The following is an 18,669-nucleotide window of genomic DNA, read 5'->3' as shown; positions in this document are numbered from 1 at the left end:
GTAAAATGTGCCCCCCCCCCCCCGGCTCTCGGGCGCGGTGCCCTGCGCTTCAACTGAACTGACTTGCGCCCGGGGCGAGCTCGAGTTTTACCCGCACCACCCCCTTCCCCTCCCCCGCGCCGATCACGGTTAATTCCGACCGTTTGCCTCCGCTGTCCCTGTCGCTCCTGGTAACAAGAAACTACTCTTCCGCCAGGTCTACGGGTACCGAGTGCGTTCAAACCCGTCCGAGAAACGCGCTTTCGAAACATCTGCTCAGCTGAGTCCAAACAGACCACCCCCAACCTCTCCCCTTCTCACACATGGAAATGTTTTCTTTCACTTCACGAAGCAATTGAGGCATTACATCTTTTTTTAGTGGGAAGAACGCATTGTTATCTAAATATTTAGATATAAATTTTAAATTTATATTTAAGATATATTTAAAAGCAGAAAAACATTGTGAGACTTGTCCAGAGTCTATACTGGGACCAATTGGTGAGCATCAGGCTAGAAGAGGGACAATCAGATATGTTTCAAGCGAAGAGAGGAGTATGACAAGGCTGTGTACTGTCGCCAAAATTACTCGATCTGTGCACAAAACAAACACTCAGAGAAGAAGAGCCATGTGGACTCCAAACGTTAACTCTGTTTCTTTCTCCACGGACCCTGCCAGACCTGCTGGGTTTTTCCAGCATTTTCTATTTTTTTTATTTCAGGGAATTAGATGTGTTTCCAGGGGTAAAAATTGAAGGCAAGAACATATCAAACTTGACACAGCATTACTTGCAGAATCAGAAGAGGCCCTACAAGATATCAGAGATCAAATAAAATCCAGAAGTTTAGAATATGGGTTGAGTATGGACACCAAAAAGGAATACATTAGAAGAAACTGGAGTGAAAATTGAAGTGGATTGTGTCACACTGGAACAAGAAGATGTATATTTAGGACAAATAATTACAGGAGATGGCAAATGTGATGCAGGAGTTAGAAAGATAGAGATAGCCAGAAGTAATTTTGTGAAGATGAAGAATGCGTTAACAACAAGAGAACTCAAGCTTGTAACAAGGAAAAAGCTCATAAGATGCTACATTCTATCTAATCCCCTGTCTGCCTCAGACACCTGGACAATAAATAAAGATCTGTGGAAGAAAATAGAGGTCTTTGAAATGTGGATGCTCAGACATATGCTAAAAATTCCATATACAGACCTTAAGACAAATGAAGAGGTATTTATTTGAATTAGCAAGAGTGAAAAGAACCCTTAAAAAGTCACATCCATAAAAGAAAATGTCAGTATTTCTGCCATTTGATCAGAGCTGAAAAGCTACAGCGTTCTCTTCTGGAGGACAAAGTGGAGGGTAACAGGAAGAGGGGTTGACCCAGACGTAGTTGGATGATGGACGCCACAGAGCAGTTGCAGAGGAGCTAAAGTGGGTGTGTGAGGCAGACAAGCATGGCAAACTGTTATGTTCATTCTGTCAGGTCGCTTTGCTCGCAAACACGGTTGCACGCCTGTCTACCAGTGAGTGAATTGGCAAACAATATACTTCAGAAGCAGAGACCAATATAAGATGAAGCACATGCTGTTTAATTGCACAAGTAACAGAGCACTAACACAATGTGTGCTTCTCCAACTGGACCCTATTCTAAACTACTGATTAACATTGTAGGCCACGCTACACAGCTATTGGGTAATACAGTCATGTGGGTCAATCTGCTCGTATTCTCTTAAAGATGTATAGCACCTCAGATTACCACATCCCTCCCCCTTTACTCGAAAGTACAATTTACAATCTTTACAATATATCAACTATCTACATAAATAAATTATTTACAGATTCAGTCTCTCTGGAGACTACTTCAAACATGCTGAACATCATCGTCCTACTACTTCAGATGGTTTATCTGAGGCCTCCCATTCAGGAGTCATCTGTCCACTAGGCTCTCCAGTAGGAATCTGTAAGCTTGTCTCTTCAACTCTCTCAGGTTCAATGGATCCTACAGGTACTTCCAAACCAAGGGAAGTTCCTTCCACATGTGTTGTAGACTCCAAAGGGAATGCTTTCACCCTCTTTCGGGCCCAATCGCGTGCGCTCCTGCTGCCCCTCTCCTAGTTCAACAATATGAAGGTCAACTGTCAGGAAGGTTCTCAAAACCAGAATGTTGGGCAAGGCTAAATTCAACATAGTATGATCAGCTTCCTGTTGTGCAAAATAAAGATAAAAAATTAATTTCAGGGCTTCGTTAGTAATTCCACTTTTTCTTCCTATGTGTCTTCTTTTAATGGGTTTTCTTCTTGGCTGACCTTAATCTCAGCCTTTTTTTCAATTTCCCTATTGGCCAGACTAGGCTGAGGCATGAGGTCAACTTGAGTGAACCCGGTGGTTGAGTCTTCCAGCATTTCCCCAACTATCAGCTGCTTTGAAAACTCAGGGGCCCCTATTATTAAAACTTCTTGGCTTTCACGTAGCTGATTCTTCAGCTCTTCCATTTCATTTTTATATTTGTTAGTTGTTTCCTGGAGAATTAAGTATTGCTGTGTTTTCTCAACTAATTTATTCTTCATTTCGGCCAGAGTGTCATGAAGAGATTAATGTGTATAATGTTATTGGAAATTATTTTTTAAAATAGAATTCTAGTGGGGATCTGTGTCTAGGTGTGTGTCCACGTGTGTCTTAATTGGATTAAAGCCAGCTAGTCTGGGAGCTTTTATGTATAGTAGTTTTGAGATGTTAATTGGCTGAACAGTATGGAGAACAGTAAGGTAAAGTGTTCATTTGCATTTGTTGAATAAACCATTCAAGACTGTGGGTAAAATCTTCTCCAACCCTGACTTTGTTATCAAACCTGCTGACAAGGGTGTTGCTGTTGTTGTGGGGTGTACTGACCTTTACCTCGCAGAGCTGAGTGCCAACTCGCAGACACTTCCCCCTACCTCCCTCTGGACCATGACCCCACCACCGAACATCAAGCCATTGTTTCCAGGACTGTCACTGACCTCATCTCCTCTGGAGATCTTCCCTCCAGAACTTCCAGCCTCATAGTGTCCCAACCTCGGACGGCCCACTTCTACATCCTCTCCAAAATCCACAAACAAGACTGTCCCAGTAGACCGATCATGTCAGCCTGTTCTGCCCCACGGAACTCATTTCTTCCTATCTTGACTCCATTCTCTCTCCCCTTGTCCAGTCTGTTCCTACCTACATCCAAGATTCCTCTGATGCCTTACATCATATCAACAATTTCCAGTTCCCTGGCTCCAACCGCCTCCTCTTCGCCGTGGATGTCCAATCTCCCTACACCTCCATCCCCCATCACGATGGTCAGAGGGCTCTCCGCTTCTTCCTTGAACAGAGGCCGGAACAATCCCCATTCACCACCACTCTCCTCCGTCTGGCTGAACTTGTTCTCTCACTGAACAATTTCTCCTTAAACTCATCTCACTTTGCACAAATAAAAGGTGTGGCTATGAATACGTGCATGGGCCCCAGTTATGCTTATGTCTTTATGGGTATGTAGAACATTATTTGTTCGAGGCCTACTCAGGCTCCCTCCCACAACTCTTTCTCCAGCACATCGCTGATTGTTTTGGTGCCACTACATGCTCTCATCTGGACCTGGAACAATGTATTAATTTTGCTTCCAATTTCTACCCCTCCACCACTTTCACATGGTCCATCATTGACACTTCCCTTCCCTTCCTTGACCTCTCTGTCTCAATTTCTGTTGATAGACTGTCCACCAATATCTATTACGAGCCCACCGACTCCCACAGCTACCTCAACTACAACTCCTCACACCCCGTTTCCTGTAAGGACTCCATCCCATTCTCTCAGTTCCTCTGCCTCCGTCGCATCTGTTCCAATGATGCCACTTTCCAAAACAGTGCTTCTCATATGTCTTCCTTCTTCCTTAATTGAGGTTTCCCACTCACGGCGGTTGACAGGGCCCTCAACCGTGTCCAACCCATCTCCCATGCCTTTGCCCTCACACCTTCCTCTTCCTCCCAGAACCATGATAAGGTCCCCCTTGTCCTCACTTTTCACCCCACCGCCTCTTCATTCCAAGGATCATCCTCCGCCATTTCCACCAACTCCAGCATGATGCCACCACCAAACACATCTTCCCTTCATCCCTCCCTGTCATTCTGTAGGAACCATTCCCTCCGAGACACCCTGGTCCACTCCTCCATCACCCCCAACACCTCAACCCCCTCCCACGACACCTTCCCATGCAATCGCAGAATGTGCTACACCTGCCCCTTTACTTATCCCCGATCCTCACCATCCAAGGGCCCAAACTCTCCTTTCAAGTTAAGCAGCGCTTCACTTGCACTTCCCTCAATTTAGTCTACTGCATTCACTGCTTCCAGTGTGGTCTCCTCTACATTGGAGAGACCAAACGCAGACTGGGTAACCGCTTTGCGGAACACCTTTGGTCTGTCCGCAAACATGACCCAGACCTTCCTGTTGCTTGCCGTTTCAACACACCACCCTTCTTTCATGCCCACATGTCCATTCTTGGCTTGCTGCAATGTTCCAGTGAAGCTCAAAGCAAACTGGAGGAACAGCACCTCCTTCCTGAAGATTAGCCACTTTACAGCCTTCCGGACTTAACATTCAACAACTTCAGGTCATGAACTCGGTCCTCCATCCTCACCCCTTTTTGATCCCCTTTTTTCAAATATTTATTTTAAAATTTTTATATACTTTTTCCCCACCTTTTTCTATTATTATTATTTTAAAAATGTATTTCCATTCATTGTTTTATCCCCACCTTTTAGCCTATTTCAATCTTTTCTCCCATACTGTCCCCTCCCCCCACCCCACCCCCACTAGGGCCATCTGTCACTTGCTCATCCTGCTTTCTACTCTTAATGTCACCATTAGCACCTCCTTTAGCCAGTATCACCACCATCAACACCCCTTCGACCCTTTGTTTATGACATCTTTGGCAAATGGGGGGAAAATGTTGGCCCATATCATTTTAGTGGTACAAATTGGGAGCTGAGGGAATCTTGCAATGTCTGAAAGTCCTTCAGCAGGTTTTCTTTTTCGTTTTGAACGTTACTGACTTCAACTCGAACTCTGTCCTGAAGCATCACCTCTATGAGTTCCTTTTGTTGAGTCTTTACATACTCCTTTTTCCATACAGTAACATTTCCTGCTTCTGATTGAGGTCTCAGTAGTCTCTCAAGATTAATCTCTCTTAACCAGTTTCTTCCAAGGAGACTTGGTCCTCTGCCTGCTATCACTATTAGGGGTAGATTAACAGACTGATTTTCATACTGTACTGGGTCGTTGCATATATCTCTTACTCATATGTCTTCACCAGCATATGTCTTTAATTTAGCATCTGAATTTTCCAGATTGAGTGAGCAGCCTCCTCCATTCAGGTATTTGAGCATATGTTCCCCCTTTAACTGTCGTGGATGCTCCTGTATCCACCTCCATTCGGATGGGTTTTCCATTGATTTCCACTGTCATGTAGATTGGCTCTGTTTCACCCATTTTTAAGTTGTGTAGTGAGTAAATATCTGACCCTGTTTCTCCCTGGTTCCTCTATTATGTGGATTTCATGATTTCTATCTTTTTGTTTAAAATTTTGTCTCAATCTGTCTTTATAATATCACATAATGTGCCCATTATGATGGCAGTAGAAACACTTGGTTCTTTTAAATTGTCGTTCATTTTCAGGCTGTCTGGTTCCATATCTGTCATTGCTAATGTGGGTTTTCTCTGTTAAATCATTTCTTTTTGTTGGTCTGTTAATGGTGGTTGTTTCTCACCTTTCCCACGGAGCCCAGTTTTTCCACGTCATTTCTAACTGGTGCTTCCCTGCCAACCTGAAGGACGGCGCCATTTTGTGCTCCCTTGATGGCTTCTGAATCCCTGACTGCGCTCTCCATTGTGAGCGCCAACTCCAGCGCCTTGCTGAAGTCTAAATTCGTTTCTGACAACAACATTTTTTGAATGGCATTTTCATTAATCCACGTACTAATCGGTCTCCTAACATGATGTTAATCAACGTCTTGAACTCAATGCTCTGTCAGTTTTTTCAAGGCTGCTAACATAGCAAGCGGCTGTCCCTCCAGGGACGACACCTCGAATTAAATTTTAAATGTTGCATTGTTACCGAGGATTTTGGCTGTAAGTGGCTTTTCACAAGATTTACCAACTCATCAAAGCTCTTGGAATCTGGGGCAGTAGGTGCCGTTAGACTACGAATTAGGCCATATGTTTTACAGCCACAAGTCGTTAAGAGGATCGCTCGCCTCTTCTCCTCCCCCGATATGTTGTTGGCCAAAAAGAAGAATGCGAGGCGTTCAACATAATGTGATCAGTCATCAGTGGTCTGATCAAACAGTTCAATACGGCCAAACTGTGGCATACCAGAGGGACATAACTCTGATGACTATGGTGAGGGTTGTATTTACAATCCGTCTGCAAGGCACGGCTGATTCACTTCAGTGGAATTTTCGTGGCTTTCCTTGATGTCATCGACTGGTCGTGTTTTGCCTCTTTGCCAGTTGTTATGTTCCTTCTGTCGGGTCGCTTTGCTCACACACACGGTTGCACGCCTATCTACCGGTGACTGAATTGGCAAACAATATACTGCAGAAGCAGAGACTAATATAAGATGAAGCACATGCTGTTTATTTACACAAGTAACAGAGCACTAACACAATGTGTGCTTCCCCAACTGGACTCTACTCTAAACTACCGATTAATATTGTAGCCTGCACTACACAGCCATTGGGTAACACAATCATTTGGTCAATCTGCTCACATTCTCTTAAAGGTGTATTGCACCTCAGATTACCACACAAACCATGACAGCAGTTCTCCTGGCAGGAATAGCTACAAGCTGCAGTAGCAGAAAAGACAATTTGGCAAAAGCCTTTAATATATGGTATCTTTACTGCTCCTCTCTCATTTAAGGCCACAGACCTGTAACGTTAATTCTATTTCTCTCTCCACAGATGCTGCCTGATCTGAGTATTTCCAGCATTTTATGTTTTCATACTATATAAAATCTGGCAACTCATTTCACATAGTAAGGGTCAAATTTGCTAAAAGACATGAAAAGAATGATGCAAAATGCAGGCTTGTCAAGTGTCACAGGTAACAATACGTTTTAATCAGAAAAAATATGAATGATTTTGATGACTATCACTTTAATACAAATAAGGATGGCTACAAATATGACTCATGCTGATCCTGAATGGCATTTCTAATATTAATTGTATCTGAATTAAAACTTTTTTGAAAATGTTCCAGTCTGTTGTTGCATTTCTTTGTTATTTTGTGTTTTATCAACTTTTAACTATTTTATATTTCCTATTTGACATTTATCTTGTGGAGTCCCCCTTTGTTCTATTTGTTAAACTAGTAATGAAATAACTAGTCATGAAACTGAATGTAATCTTTCTCAATGTTTATTAGAGCTTTTATAAATTTCAGATATTTTTCAGACTAGTAAAACATCGCACAAAGTGCACTTTTCACTCCATATTCATTGTCAGTGTTTGCCCTATTTAAATTATTCAAACAACATAAATATTTAACAGGAGTAAATAATATGTGCTAATTACAGCATACAGTATGTAAAGAAGACCTTTGATAAGTCATACTTATATTCATTCCCCTGAGCAAATGACGGACTCTCTGGGTAAGTAAACATAATTGCTTGTCCTGATTTCAATTATGGTGTATTTGTGTCCTTTAATATTTAATTGTTCTTTTAAACTTGGGTTGTGTAACACTGTTAAGTTGTCACGTATACTAGCCAAGGTTATGTGACCAGACCTTGTAATTTAATCTTTAAACTTTGGTGCCATTCTGGTGAATCTGTGCCATAGTTCCGCCAAGGCCATATATCGTTCTTGATGCTCCAATATTGGTCATATAGTCATAGTGTCATAATGGCACAGAAGGAGGCCATTCAGCCTTTTGAGCCCATGCTGGCTCCCTGTAGAGCAATCCAGTCTGCCTGATCAAGTCTTTGTACAACTAAACCATCGCTTCCTCACTTTCAATTTCAATCTCATTAAGTTAGAGGCCAACATTCCATTAACCTTTTTGATTACTTTCTGTACTTGTGTATTAGCTTTCAGTGGTCAGAAGGCTATCATCAATTCCATGCACTCTAATTTTTGCTACTAATCTCATGTGTCAAACCTTCTAGCAGTCCATATAGACAACGACAACAACTCACATTTATGTAGCTCCTTTAACGTAGTTAAACATTCCAAGGCATGTCTTTAGAGCAATATCAAACAAAATTTGACACCAGGTCACATAAGGAGATATTAGGCAACATGGCCAGAAGTTGATCAAAGAGATAGACTTTAAAGAGTGTTTTAGAGGAGGAAAAAGAGAGGTGGAGAGGTTTAGGGAGTGAATTCCAGAACTTAGCTAAAAAGCAGAATTGCCAATGGTGGAGTGGTTAAAATTAGGGATGCTGACGGGTCAAGAAACTCCATTGAAACTCTCCTATCCTTCATGCTAACGATCTCCTCAAAAAAAAATGATCACTTCTAAATCATAAGGTTGTGAGTTGAACCTCCACTCCAAAAACTTGAGCACATAATCTAAGCTGTGGTACAGTACATTATTGAAGATTCCAAACCGACACCTTTTCTCCCTGGTCAGATGGATATAAAAAATTCCATGGTACCATTCAAAGGAGAGCAAGGAGCTCTCCAGTGTCCCTGCCCAACATTTATGCCCCAAAAATAAAATCAGAGAATCGTGCAGCATAGAAGGAGGCTTTTGAGTCTATCATGTCTGTGCCAGCATTCCCTTCAATCTATGCACCAATACGCTCTGCATTTTGTCTCAGAGCCACTTTGTATCCACATAGCTGCCACTTTTTTATCTTATGGTCTTCAGGCTTGTTAACCTCTATTATGTGGCACTTTACCGGTTGCCTTCTGAAAATCCTTATGCACAACATCATCTGCACTACCTTCAGCATTTTTTGTTCATCCATCGAGGCAAAGATGATCATATTTGTCATCTAGAGTGTTTGGAAGGGCTTTGGTGGGTAGTAGGTAATTGCTAAGGCTAACATGCACCCGGAAGGTTCTGCTGCAAATAGGACAGGATACTGCAGGCAATTGAATTTTGAATGAGTTGCTGGCTCAGGATTTCCTCTCCTTGTATTTTCTTTCTGCCTCTACTTTGCTTTTGAAGTAGGCCACACCAGTTTTTATTTGGGTGCACTAGGTGCAGAGATCCTGGGCAAGCTTCTCCCAGGACTCAAGGTCAATATCAAAATTCCTAAGTGAAGCCTTCAGAGTGTCCTAGTAGTGCTTTCTTTGACTGCCATGAGAGCGCACCCCAGACTCAAGTTCTCCAGCGAAGATTCACTTTGGTAAGCAATTGTCAGGAATCCTGGCAACATGACCAGCCCAACTCAGTTGTGACTGTCTCAATATGATGTGGATATCTGGTGTGCCAGCTTGGTGAGCACCTCAGTCTCTGGTATTTTCTCCTGCCAGCTGATCTTCAGAAGCTTCGAAAGGCAGTTCAAGTAAGAGTGGTTGAGCTTCTTGGCATGAAGCTGGTACACTAGTCCAAGCCTCGCATGAACAGAACAGAGTGGGCAAGATGGTTGCTCTATAGACTTTCAATTTGGTCGGCAGACTTGCAGATCCTCACTCCCAGGCTGATGTTCGAAGTCTGCTGAAGCCCACACTTGTTTTGGCAATCCTTGCATGTTTCTCCTCATCAACATAGACAGTTGGGGAGAGTGTGCTGCTGAGACAAGTGAATGTATCCGCTGCTGACAGGTTCTGTTCACGGACTGAAACACTGGACTCGAGACAGGATTTTCCTGGAGCAGGCTGGTACATTACTTCAGTTTTCTTCAAGCTGATTGTAAGGCTGACATTGTCACTTGGCATTGGAAAACAAGTCCATGCTATGTTACATGTCAAACTCTGAACCAGCAGCTAGTGCACAGTCATCAGCAAACAGGAAATCCTGTAGTTTGTCCTTGGAGACCGTGGTGTTTTTCTGGAGTAGTCTCAGGTTGAACAGTTTCCTGTCCATGTGATATCTGATCCATCATTTAATTGAAGGACTCAATCAAGTTCAGCACCATCCATGACTCGTCAGATACTGAAGCACTCTGTGGCCATATGCAGCAAGACCTGGACAACATTGAGGCTTGGGCTGACAAGTGGCAAGTAACATTCGTCAGGCAATGACCATCTCCAACAAGAGAGAATCCAACCATCTCCCCTTGACATTCAATAGCATTACCATCACTGAATCCCACACTATCAATATCCTGGGGGTTACCATTGACCAGGAGCTGAACTGGACCAACCACATAAATACTCTGGCTGCAAGAGCAGGTGAAAGGCTACGAATTCTGGGGAGAGTAACCCAATTCCAGACTCCCGAGAGCCTGTCCACCATCTACAAGGCACAAGTCAGGAGTGTGATGGAATACTCCCCACTTACCTGGATGAGTGCATCTCCAACAATGCTCAAGAAGCTTGACACCATCCAGGACAAAGCTGGAGGGGTGATAAGTGAGGACAAGGGTGGAGTGTTGAAATGGCAAGCGACAGGGAGATCTGGGTAATGCTTGTGGACAGACCGAAGGTGTTCTGCAAAGTGGTCACCCAGTCTGCGTTTGGTCTCTCCAATGTAGAGGTTGCATGGGAAGGTGCTGTAGGAGGGGATTGAGGTGTAAGGGGTGATGGAAGAGTGGACCAGGGTGTCCTGGAGGGAACGATCCCTGCGGAATGCCGCCGGGGGGGGTGGTGAAGGGAAGATGTGTTTGGTGGTGGCATCATGCTGGAGTAGGCGGAAATGGCGGAGGATGATCCCATGCAACCGCAGAAGGTGCAACACCTGCCCCTTTACTTCCTCTCTCCTCACCGTCCAAGAACCCAAACACACCTTTCAAGTGAAGCAGCATTTCACTTGCACTTCCCTCAATTTAATCTACTGCATTTGTTGCTCCCAGTGCGGTTTCCTCTACATTGGAGAGACCAAACACAGACTGGGTGACCGCTTTGCAGAACACCTTCGGTCTGTATGCAGGCATTACCCAGACCTCCCTGTCGCTTGCCATTTCAACACTCCACCCTGCTCTCATGCCCACATGTCCGTCCTTTGCTTGCTGCATTGTTCCAGTGAAGCTCAACGCAAACTGGAGGAACAGCACCTCATCTTCCGACTAGGCACTTTACAGCCTTCCGGACTGAACATTGATTTCGACAATTTTAGATCTTGAACTTTCTTCTCCATCCTCACCCCCTTTCTGATTCCCCCACTTTTTTTCCAATAATTTATATAGATTTTTCTTTTCCCACCTACTTCCATTATTTTTAAATGTATTTCCATCCATTGTTTTATTACTACCTTTTAGCCTTTTTCGATTCCTTCACCCCACCCCCATTAAGGCTACCTGTACCTTGCTTGTCTTGCTTTCTACCCGTAATTAGCACATTCCTCAGATAAAATCACCACCTTCAACACCTCTTTGTCCTTTTGTCTGTGACATCTTTTGGTTACCTCCACCTATCACTGGCCACCTATCCAGCTCTACTTGTCCCACCCCCACCCCCTTAAACTAGTTTATATTTCACCTCTATTCTATTTTTACTTAGTTCTGTTGAAGGGTCATTCGGACTCGAAATGTTAACCGTGTTCCTCTCTGCTGATGCTGCCAGACCTGCTGAGTTTTTCCAGATATTTTTGTTTTTGATTTGGATTTCAAGCATCCGCAGTTTTTTGCTTTTACCAATCTGTTTTTAGTGATGTTTCTTTGGGGATAAATGTTGTCCAGGACACTGGGGAGAACTCCCCTGCTCTTCTTGAACAAGTGTATGGAATCTTTTTCATTCATTTGACGGGGCAGAGAAGGCTCTTAGTGTAAATGGCTACACTTAGTACATCACAATTCTCATGAATGTAATGCCATTATTTGATTGCACCACTGAAATATAATGCGATTTAAATATTATACCATGTAAAATATTATAAAAGTTAGTTCATATAAAACTCCAGATAAACCTCATAAATACTTGTAATCTGGGCACGTTAATGCCATTGGTTACAAACTGAGAGAACCTGCTTCCCATTGGTTGGCAGTGTGAACGGCCGACCACCTTACTGGAAGCTTACTGGTTAATAACTCCATCGCAATTACTCATTGGCTTCCCTCTCGTGTACACGGATTGGCTGGTGTAGTTCGCTAACCCCCCCCCCTCCTGATTGGTCAGCTTCACCTGGCCTGTTGCTATGACACGGGGTGGGTGTCACCCTCCTGAGGTCCGGTGTGCGGCAGTTGAACGGGGTCGTGTTATTTGGTTCCGCGCGCCCCCCCCCCCCCCCCCCCGCACCCCAACCTCGCCCGACCCCGCCGCCCGTCCACCCCCGGTACCACCTCGTCAGGTTGTTTCGGTCGCCGCTTGTTGCCTTTTTTGGGACAGCGCTTGTGTTTCGGGGCCGTTCGCGATGGCGATGCTGGCGGAGCATCAGTTCAAGCAGCTCCCGGCGGACAAGCAGATCGACACCAGGGCTTTCCTGGACAGCGTGTCTTACCTACCGCCCTTTTTCGGTGAGTGAGTGAGTGAGTGAGTGAGTGAGAGAGAGTGAGTGAGGGAGGGAGAGGGAGCCGGGAGCAGCCGATCGGCCTTGGCTGTCACCACCGGAGAAATGCAGGGACTCCGAATCCGAGGTAAATAGGAGGGGAGATCCTCCTGCATGGGGCATCTCGGAGAGAGGCAAACCTGAAAACTAACAAAGTATTACAGAGAGGGGGTGAGGGTGAGGGGGAGGGGGAGGGGGTGAGGGGCTGGTGAGAAGGGGCATCGGGGTCAAAAACAAAATGCTGGAAAAACTCCAGGTCCAACAGCATCTGTGGAGGAAGGACAGAGTTAACGTTTCGAGTCCGTATGACTCTTAAGAGCTTTGGCTTTTATCTTCGGGGTATTGGGGGGGTTGGTGTGATGGGGTATTGGGGGGGGGTTGGTGTGATGGGGTATTGGGGGGGTTGGTGTGATGGGGTATTGGGGGAGGTTGGTGTGATGGGGTATTGGGGGAGGTTGGTGTGATGGGGTATTGGGGGGGTTGGTGTGATGGGGTATTGGGGGAGGTTGGTGTGATGGGGTATTGGGGGAGGTTGGTGTGATGGGGTATTGGGGGGGTTGGTGTGATGGGGTATTGGGGGAGGTTGGTGTGATGGGGTATTGGGGGGGTTGGTGTGATGGGGTATTGGGGGGGTTGGTGTGATGGGGTATTGGGGGGGTTGGTGTGATGGGGTATTGGGGGGGTTGGTGTGATGGGGTATTGGGGGGGTTGGTGTGATGGGGTATTGGGGGGGTTGGTGTGATGGGGTATTGGGGGGGTTGGTGTGATGGGGTATTGGGGGGGTTGGTGTGATGGGGTATTGGGGGGTTGGTGTGATGGGGTATTGGGGGGGTTGGTGTGATGGGGTATTGGGGGGGTTGGTGTGATGGGGTATTGGGGGGGTTGGTGTGATGGGGTATTGGGGTTGGTGGGATGGGGTATTGGGGGGGTTGGTGGGATGGGGTATTGGGGGGGTTGGTGGGATGGGGTATTGGGGGCGTTGGTGGGATGGGGTATTGGGGGCGTTGGTGGGATGGGGTATTGGGGGGGTTGGTGGGATGGGGTATTGGGGGGGTTGGTGGGATGGGGTATTGGGGGGGTTGGTGGGATGGGGTATTGGGGGGGTTGGTGGGATGGGGTATTGGGGGGGTTGGTGGGATGGGGTATTGGGGGGGTTGGTGGGATAGGGTATGGGGGGGGTTGGTGGGATGGGGTATTGGAGGGGTTGGTGGGATAGGGTATTGGGGGGGTTGGTGGGATGGGGTATTTGGGGGGGTGTTGGTGGGATGAGGTATTTGGGAGGTGGGTTGGTGGGATGGGGTATTTGGGGGGGTGTTGATGGGATGGGGTATTTGGAAGGTGGGTTGGTGTGATGGGGTATTGGGGGGGTTGGTGTGATGGGGTATTGGGGGGGTTGGTGTGATGGGGTATTGGGGGTTGGTGTGATGGTGTACTGGGGGGGGTTGGTGGGATGGGGTATTTGGGGGGTGGGTTGGTGGGATGGGGTATTTGGGGGGTGGGTTGGTGGGATGGGGTGTTTGGGGGGGCATTAGTGGGATGGGGTATTTGGGGGGCATTAGTGCGATGGGGTATTGGGGGGCATTGGTGGGATGGTGTATTTGGGGGGGATGTTGGTGGGATGGTGTATTTGGGGGGGACGTTGGTGGGATGGTGTATTTGGGGGGGACGTTGGTGGGATGGTGTATTTGGGGGGGACGTTGGTGGGATGGTGTATTTGGGGGGGAAGTTGGTGGGATGGTGTATTTGGGGTGGACGTTGGTGGGATGGTGTATTTGGGGTGGACGTTGGTGGGATGGTGTATTTGGGGTGGACGTTGGTGGGATGGTGTATTTGGGGGGGACGTTGGTGAGATGGTGTATTTGGGGGGGACGTTGGTGGGATGGTGTATTTGGGGGGGACGTTGGTGGGATGGTGTATTTGGGGGGGACGTTGGTGGGATGGTGTATTTGGGGGGGACGTTGGTGGGATGGTGTATTTGGGGGGGACGTTGGTGGGATGGTGTATTTGGGGGGGACGTTGGTGGGATGGTGTATTTGGGGGGGACGTTGGTGGGATGGTGTATTTGGGGGGGACGTTGGTGGGATGGTGTATTTGGGGGGGCGTTGGTGGGATGGTGTATTTGGGGGGGCGTTGGTGGGATGGGCTATTTGGGGGGGGGTGTTGGTGGGATGGGGTATTTGGGGGGGCGTTGGTGGGATGGGGTATTTGGGTAGGTTGGGGAGAAGGGACATTGGGGTGTTTGGGTGGGGTTGGCAGGAAGGGCCATTGGGGTGTTTGGGGGAGGTTGGGAAAGGGCATTGGGGATTCAGGTTCTCATCTGAAGCACATGAACACATGAAAATACTGAGTTCTGGGCTGGAAGGTTAGGTGTGTGTCTGGTGTTGACTTCAGCTGAGATTCATATTGATTACATTGACGTTTTTATTTGGTTTTGAGCTGAACAAAGAATCGGTTTTCCCCTTCGAATCTCATGCTGCAATTTTTGCTCTTTGCTTCGAAAGCTCTGAAATTAGAGGCTTTTATTCACCGCTTTACTTCACGTAGATTGGACGCACAAAAACTGTCCCAAGGTTGCAAATGCACTATCAGGGTTTCCACTGCGACACCCAAAGCAGAAAGCTCCTCTTCTTATTTGTCGTTTGCCAAGGTTGGTCTCAGCCTCCCGGGATAGTGGGGATGAAAATCTGCCGCACTTTTTCCCTGTTTGAAAGATGGTGTCAGGTGAGTGTGGATGAGGAGCTGGCCTGTGATTGAATACCTTGCAAGTACTCAACCTGCATGGTTTCATCCATGAACACCTACCACTTGGATGAGGGTGACAAGTAATGTGAGTTGTAATCCAACAAGATCTTGAATGCCTGCAGTACAGGAAGGGAGGAAAAATTGATGATGGATGAATCTGAAACCAGGGGAAGCTCATTTTGTTTTTCCTTACTGTCGGGAGCAGTCTCGATGTACTGTATCAAGGTGAACCTGTGGACACATTCACCTGTTGAATGCTATAGCAAAGGTTTTAAAGAGGGCAGGACATTGAGGTATGATGTGCAAGATTTAGTTGTAAGGGAGAAAATGTATCTCTATTTTTTTGAAAGAGATCAATAGATTTGGTTGTGATAACCTAGTGGACAACTAACTTTTTTTTTAAAAAAAGGAATTGTGTAACTCTCGAGAGCCGATAGTTGAGAGGCACCAATTTAATTGGGGAACCATTTATAAAATGAAGCTAGTCGATGGGATATTCCTGCCTGAGTTATTTTGTTTAGGCTGAGTGTGTGCTATTCAGCATTTATTATTGTCACTCAAAAATTACACAATTGGTAAGCTGAAAACAATTTGTTTAGTTCCTTTGTTGTAGTCCCAAGACACTTTAGAAGTGCGGGGGTGATTTTTTTTTTGCAGTAACAAAGCCTGAATAAACAGTTAAAGGGCCAGCTCTTTTAATAATCTATACATAATTTTTTAAATCTTCAGAGGTAAAGGAGGGGGTGGGGTAGAAAACGTGACCAAAAACTTGATCAGAGATTAGTTTTAAGAAAGGCATTAGACGGAGAGACAAAGGTCTTTACAGAAATGATTCCAGAGCATGGCAACTAGTTGACTGATGGCATTATCCCCAGTAAACAGAGCGTGGATGCAAAAGAGGCCAGAATCAAGATTAGTGTTTGGCAAGAAGAAGCTTCTTAGGGCTGCAAGAGGTTACAGAGATCAGATTGGGGGTGGGACATTGAAGAGATTTAAGCAAAGGAGGATAAATTTAATTTTGAGATGCTGGGAGACGACGGCCCAGAATGAGTGAGGAGAAGGGTGATGAATGAGCAGGACTTCCTGTTAGGACAGGGGCAGTAGAGACAGGAGCCAAAGATAGTTTATTGGGGCAGTCAGGAAAGAACAGTGTCGGGGCATGGACTTGATAAGCTTAATGGTCTCCTTCTGTGTGGTATTGACTTTTGATTCTAAGTCATTGCTGGAGATATTCTATCTATGATCAAATAGGTAAGAGTCGAACCCAACAACAGCCATCCCACTGAGTTGGACAATGGATGAGGCTGGTGTGACCACTGTTAAACCTACAGTCCACAGCCCAGATTACTCTTGTTTTACTGGAACGTTAACTGTTGCTTATTAAGTATTATGAATCTAAAAAAAAGCAATAAATTCTGCCTTTGGTTTTATAATTCACAAAGTACTTTGTGTCACATGCTTTGTGTCACGCCGTTCCTTCACTGTCGCTGGGTCAAAATCCTAGAACTCCCTTCTTAATAGCACTGTTGGTGTACCTACACCACATGGACTGCAGTGGTTCAAAAAGGCAGCTCACCACCACCTTCTCAAGGGCAGTTAGGGATGGGCAATAAATGCTGGTCCAGCCAGTGAAGCCAACATCTCATGAATGAACAAAAAAGAATGTTTTCAAATAAGTAGCATTTTTCCTGTTGCACCACCTCATGTTTGTTCTCTCTTTTCACCTTGCAACCATTAGTGATCAATTTGCAGGGGTTTCTGGTTAAGTGTATTCTTCAACCAATTGATAAAGGTAAATTGTGCCATGCAGAACCATCAAGAGGTTCCCAGGTTTTATTTCTAGTCTGTAGAATTTATTTCATGGAGGCAATGCTTCGATCTGCAGCAAAAAGGTACTCTGGCTTAATGGGTAAAGGCAATGGTGTTGTGTGCCACCAGGAGTACAGGTGATGGTCCATGCATGACTTTTTGACCTATGCTGCATTGGAACACTACGGTGAATATCTGAGAAGGGAAAATCAGTGGCTCTAGCTTCTGTGGACAAGCAGAAGCCCTGGTAGGAAAATGTGCATGCCTGGTGAACTGGTTCGGGCTCAGCTGTAATGCCTTTCATGTTAAGTAGTCTGCAGGTGTTTGCAACCTAAACTCATGGGTGAATCTGCCCACTGGGATAAAGTACTGAGACTGGCACATCTGTAGAAATGCACCTCAGCAAAAGTGAATGATTTTAGGAGAGAAAGCTAGGGGATGGGAGAGGAGATTCTAACCTATTGTGTGTTCAATGTAAAGAATATAAAATAACTGGCAGTGACTTTCAGACAGTAACTCAATCCATAGCTCTGCTGATTTGTAAACCACTTGAGCTCAACTTCTTTGGCTTATGCTTCCACCAGAATTGTTTGATTTGAATTACTGCTTGACAACCTTCAAGCTCTCATCTATTATCTTTTATGAATTATTCAAGGTGAGTTGCAGCACTCTGACAATACAGATTTCCCAAGTCTCCCATGTTGGATATACAACCTGTTTTCTGATGTTTGCAATAAGTCCAGTCAGCAAGAATGAGAAGTGAGTTTTTAAAAATCCCGTCTATGCTTTATGAACTCTTTTTGGCTTAGTTGCGAATTATCCAAGTTGAAAATGGAGCTGTGCGAACCAGAAGCCAGTAGAACTACTGCAAGTGACATGTAACAGCTGCCACTCCTGCTTTACTATGAAGTGACTCCTACTGGAAACATGTCTGTGTGTGTATTTTCTGATGAGGGAAGAATTGGGTTAGAATGATATGCCCCAGTTAATGACCAGCCTATCAGTGCTCAACTTTGGGAGTCAAAACAGCAAGTTGCAGAGGATAGCCAGCAATTATAAACTGTAACAATGGTGCCTTCAGGATGGGAAAAATGAGGATGGCTGTAATTTGAGCTTTCCTGGGACTTTGTTCTGATTCAACAGTAATCCTACTTTCAAAATGAGTATAGATACGGGAACTTATAGTTTCAGTATTGCTGAGGCTGCTGGTGCTTCCACACTTGAGATCTTGGCCATCATACACAATGTTTTGGTTTTTATGCTCCTCCTCAAGCTGTTCCCTTTGTGCTAGACCTGCTGTAGTTAGACTACAGGGCAAATTTGGCAACGGCAGAAATATACATATAATTAATTGCATACGTACATTTGCAATTTTCGCTCTGGTGGCATTACGGACTGGCAGGGGCCATCAGATCTATCCCTACATCCTCAAGTGTTTCACCTTTGGCAGTAGCCCATTAACATTCTTCTCCCTCTCCTCTCCGCCCACCCTACCATTCCCCCCAACTTAATTTATGT

At 45.4% G+C, this 18,669-nt stretch overlaps 1 protein-coding gene across 3 annotated transcripts in view; it reads left to right on the top strand.

Moving 5' to 3' along the window:
- Nucleotides 1–12,355: 12,355 nt before the first annotated feature.
- The window catches only part of gltpa (glycolipid transfer protein a), a 39,512-nt gene continuing 33,198 nt past the window's right edge, over nt 12,356–18,669 (top strand). For 2 of the 3 annotated variants that reach the window (XM_041203206.1, XM_041203207.1), the window contains exon 1: nt 12,356–12,568. In XM_041203206.1, coding sequence (XP_041059140.1) covers nt 12,466–12,568 — 103 coding nt within the window. In that variant the 5' untranslated portion in view covers nt 12,356–12,465. Of the gene's footprint in view, nt 12,569–12,588; nt 12,689–18,669 lie in introns of those variants that run through there. The other variant, XM_041203208.1, reaches the window with a different exon arrangement.

This window comes from Carcharodon carcharias, chromosome 13, assembly GCF_017639515.1.
Source record: "Carcharodon carcharias isolate sCarCar2 chromosome 13, sCarCar2.pri, whole genome shotgun sequence".
Lineage (NCBI taxonomy): Eukaryota > Metazoa > Chordata > Chondrichthyes > Lamniformes > Lamnidae > Carcharodon > Carcharodon carcharias.
Note: the sequence above shows the minus strand (reverse complement) of the source record. Positions and strands in the feature narration are given on the sequence as shown.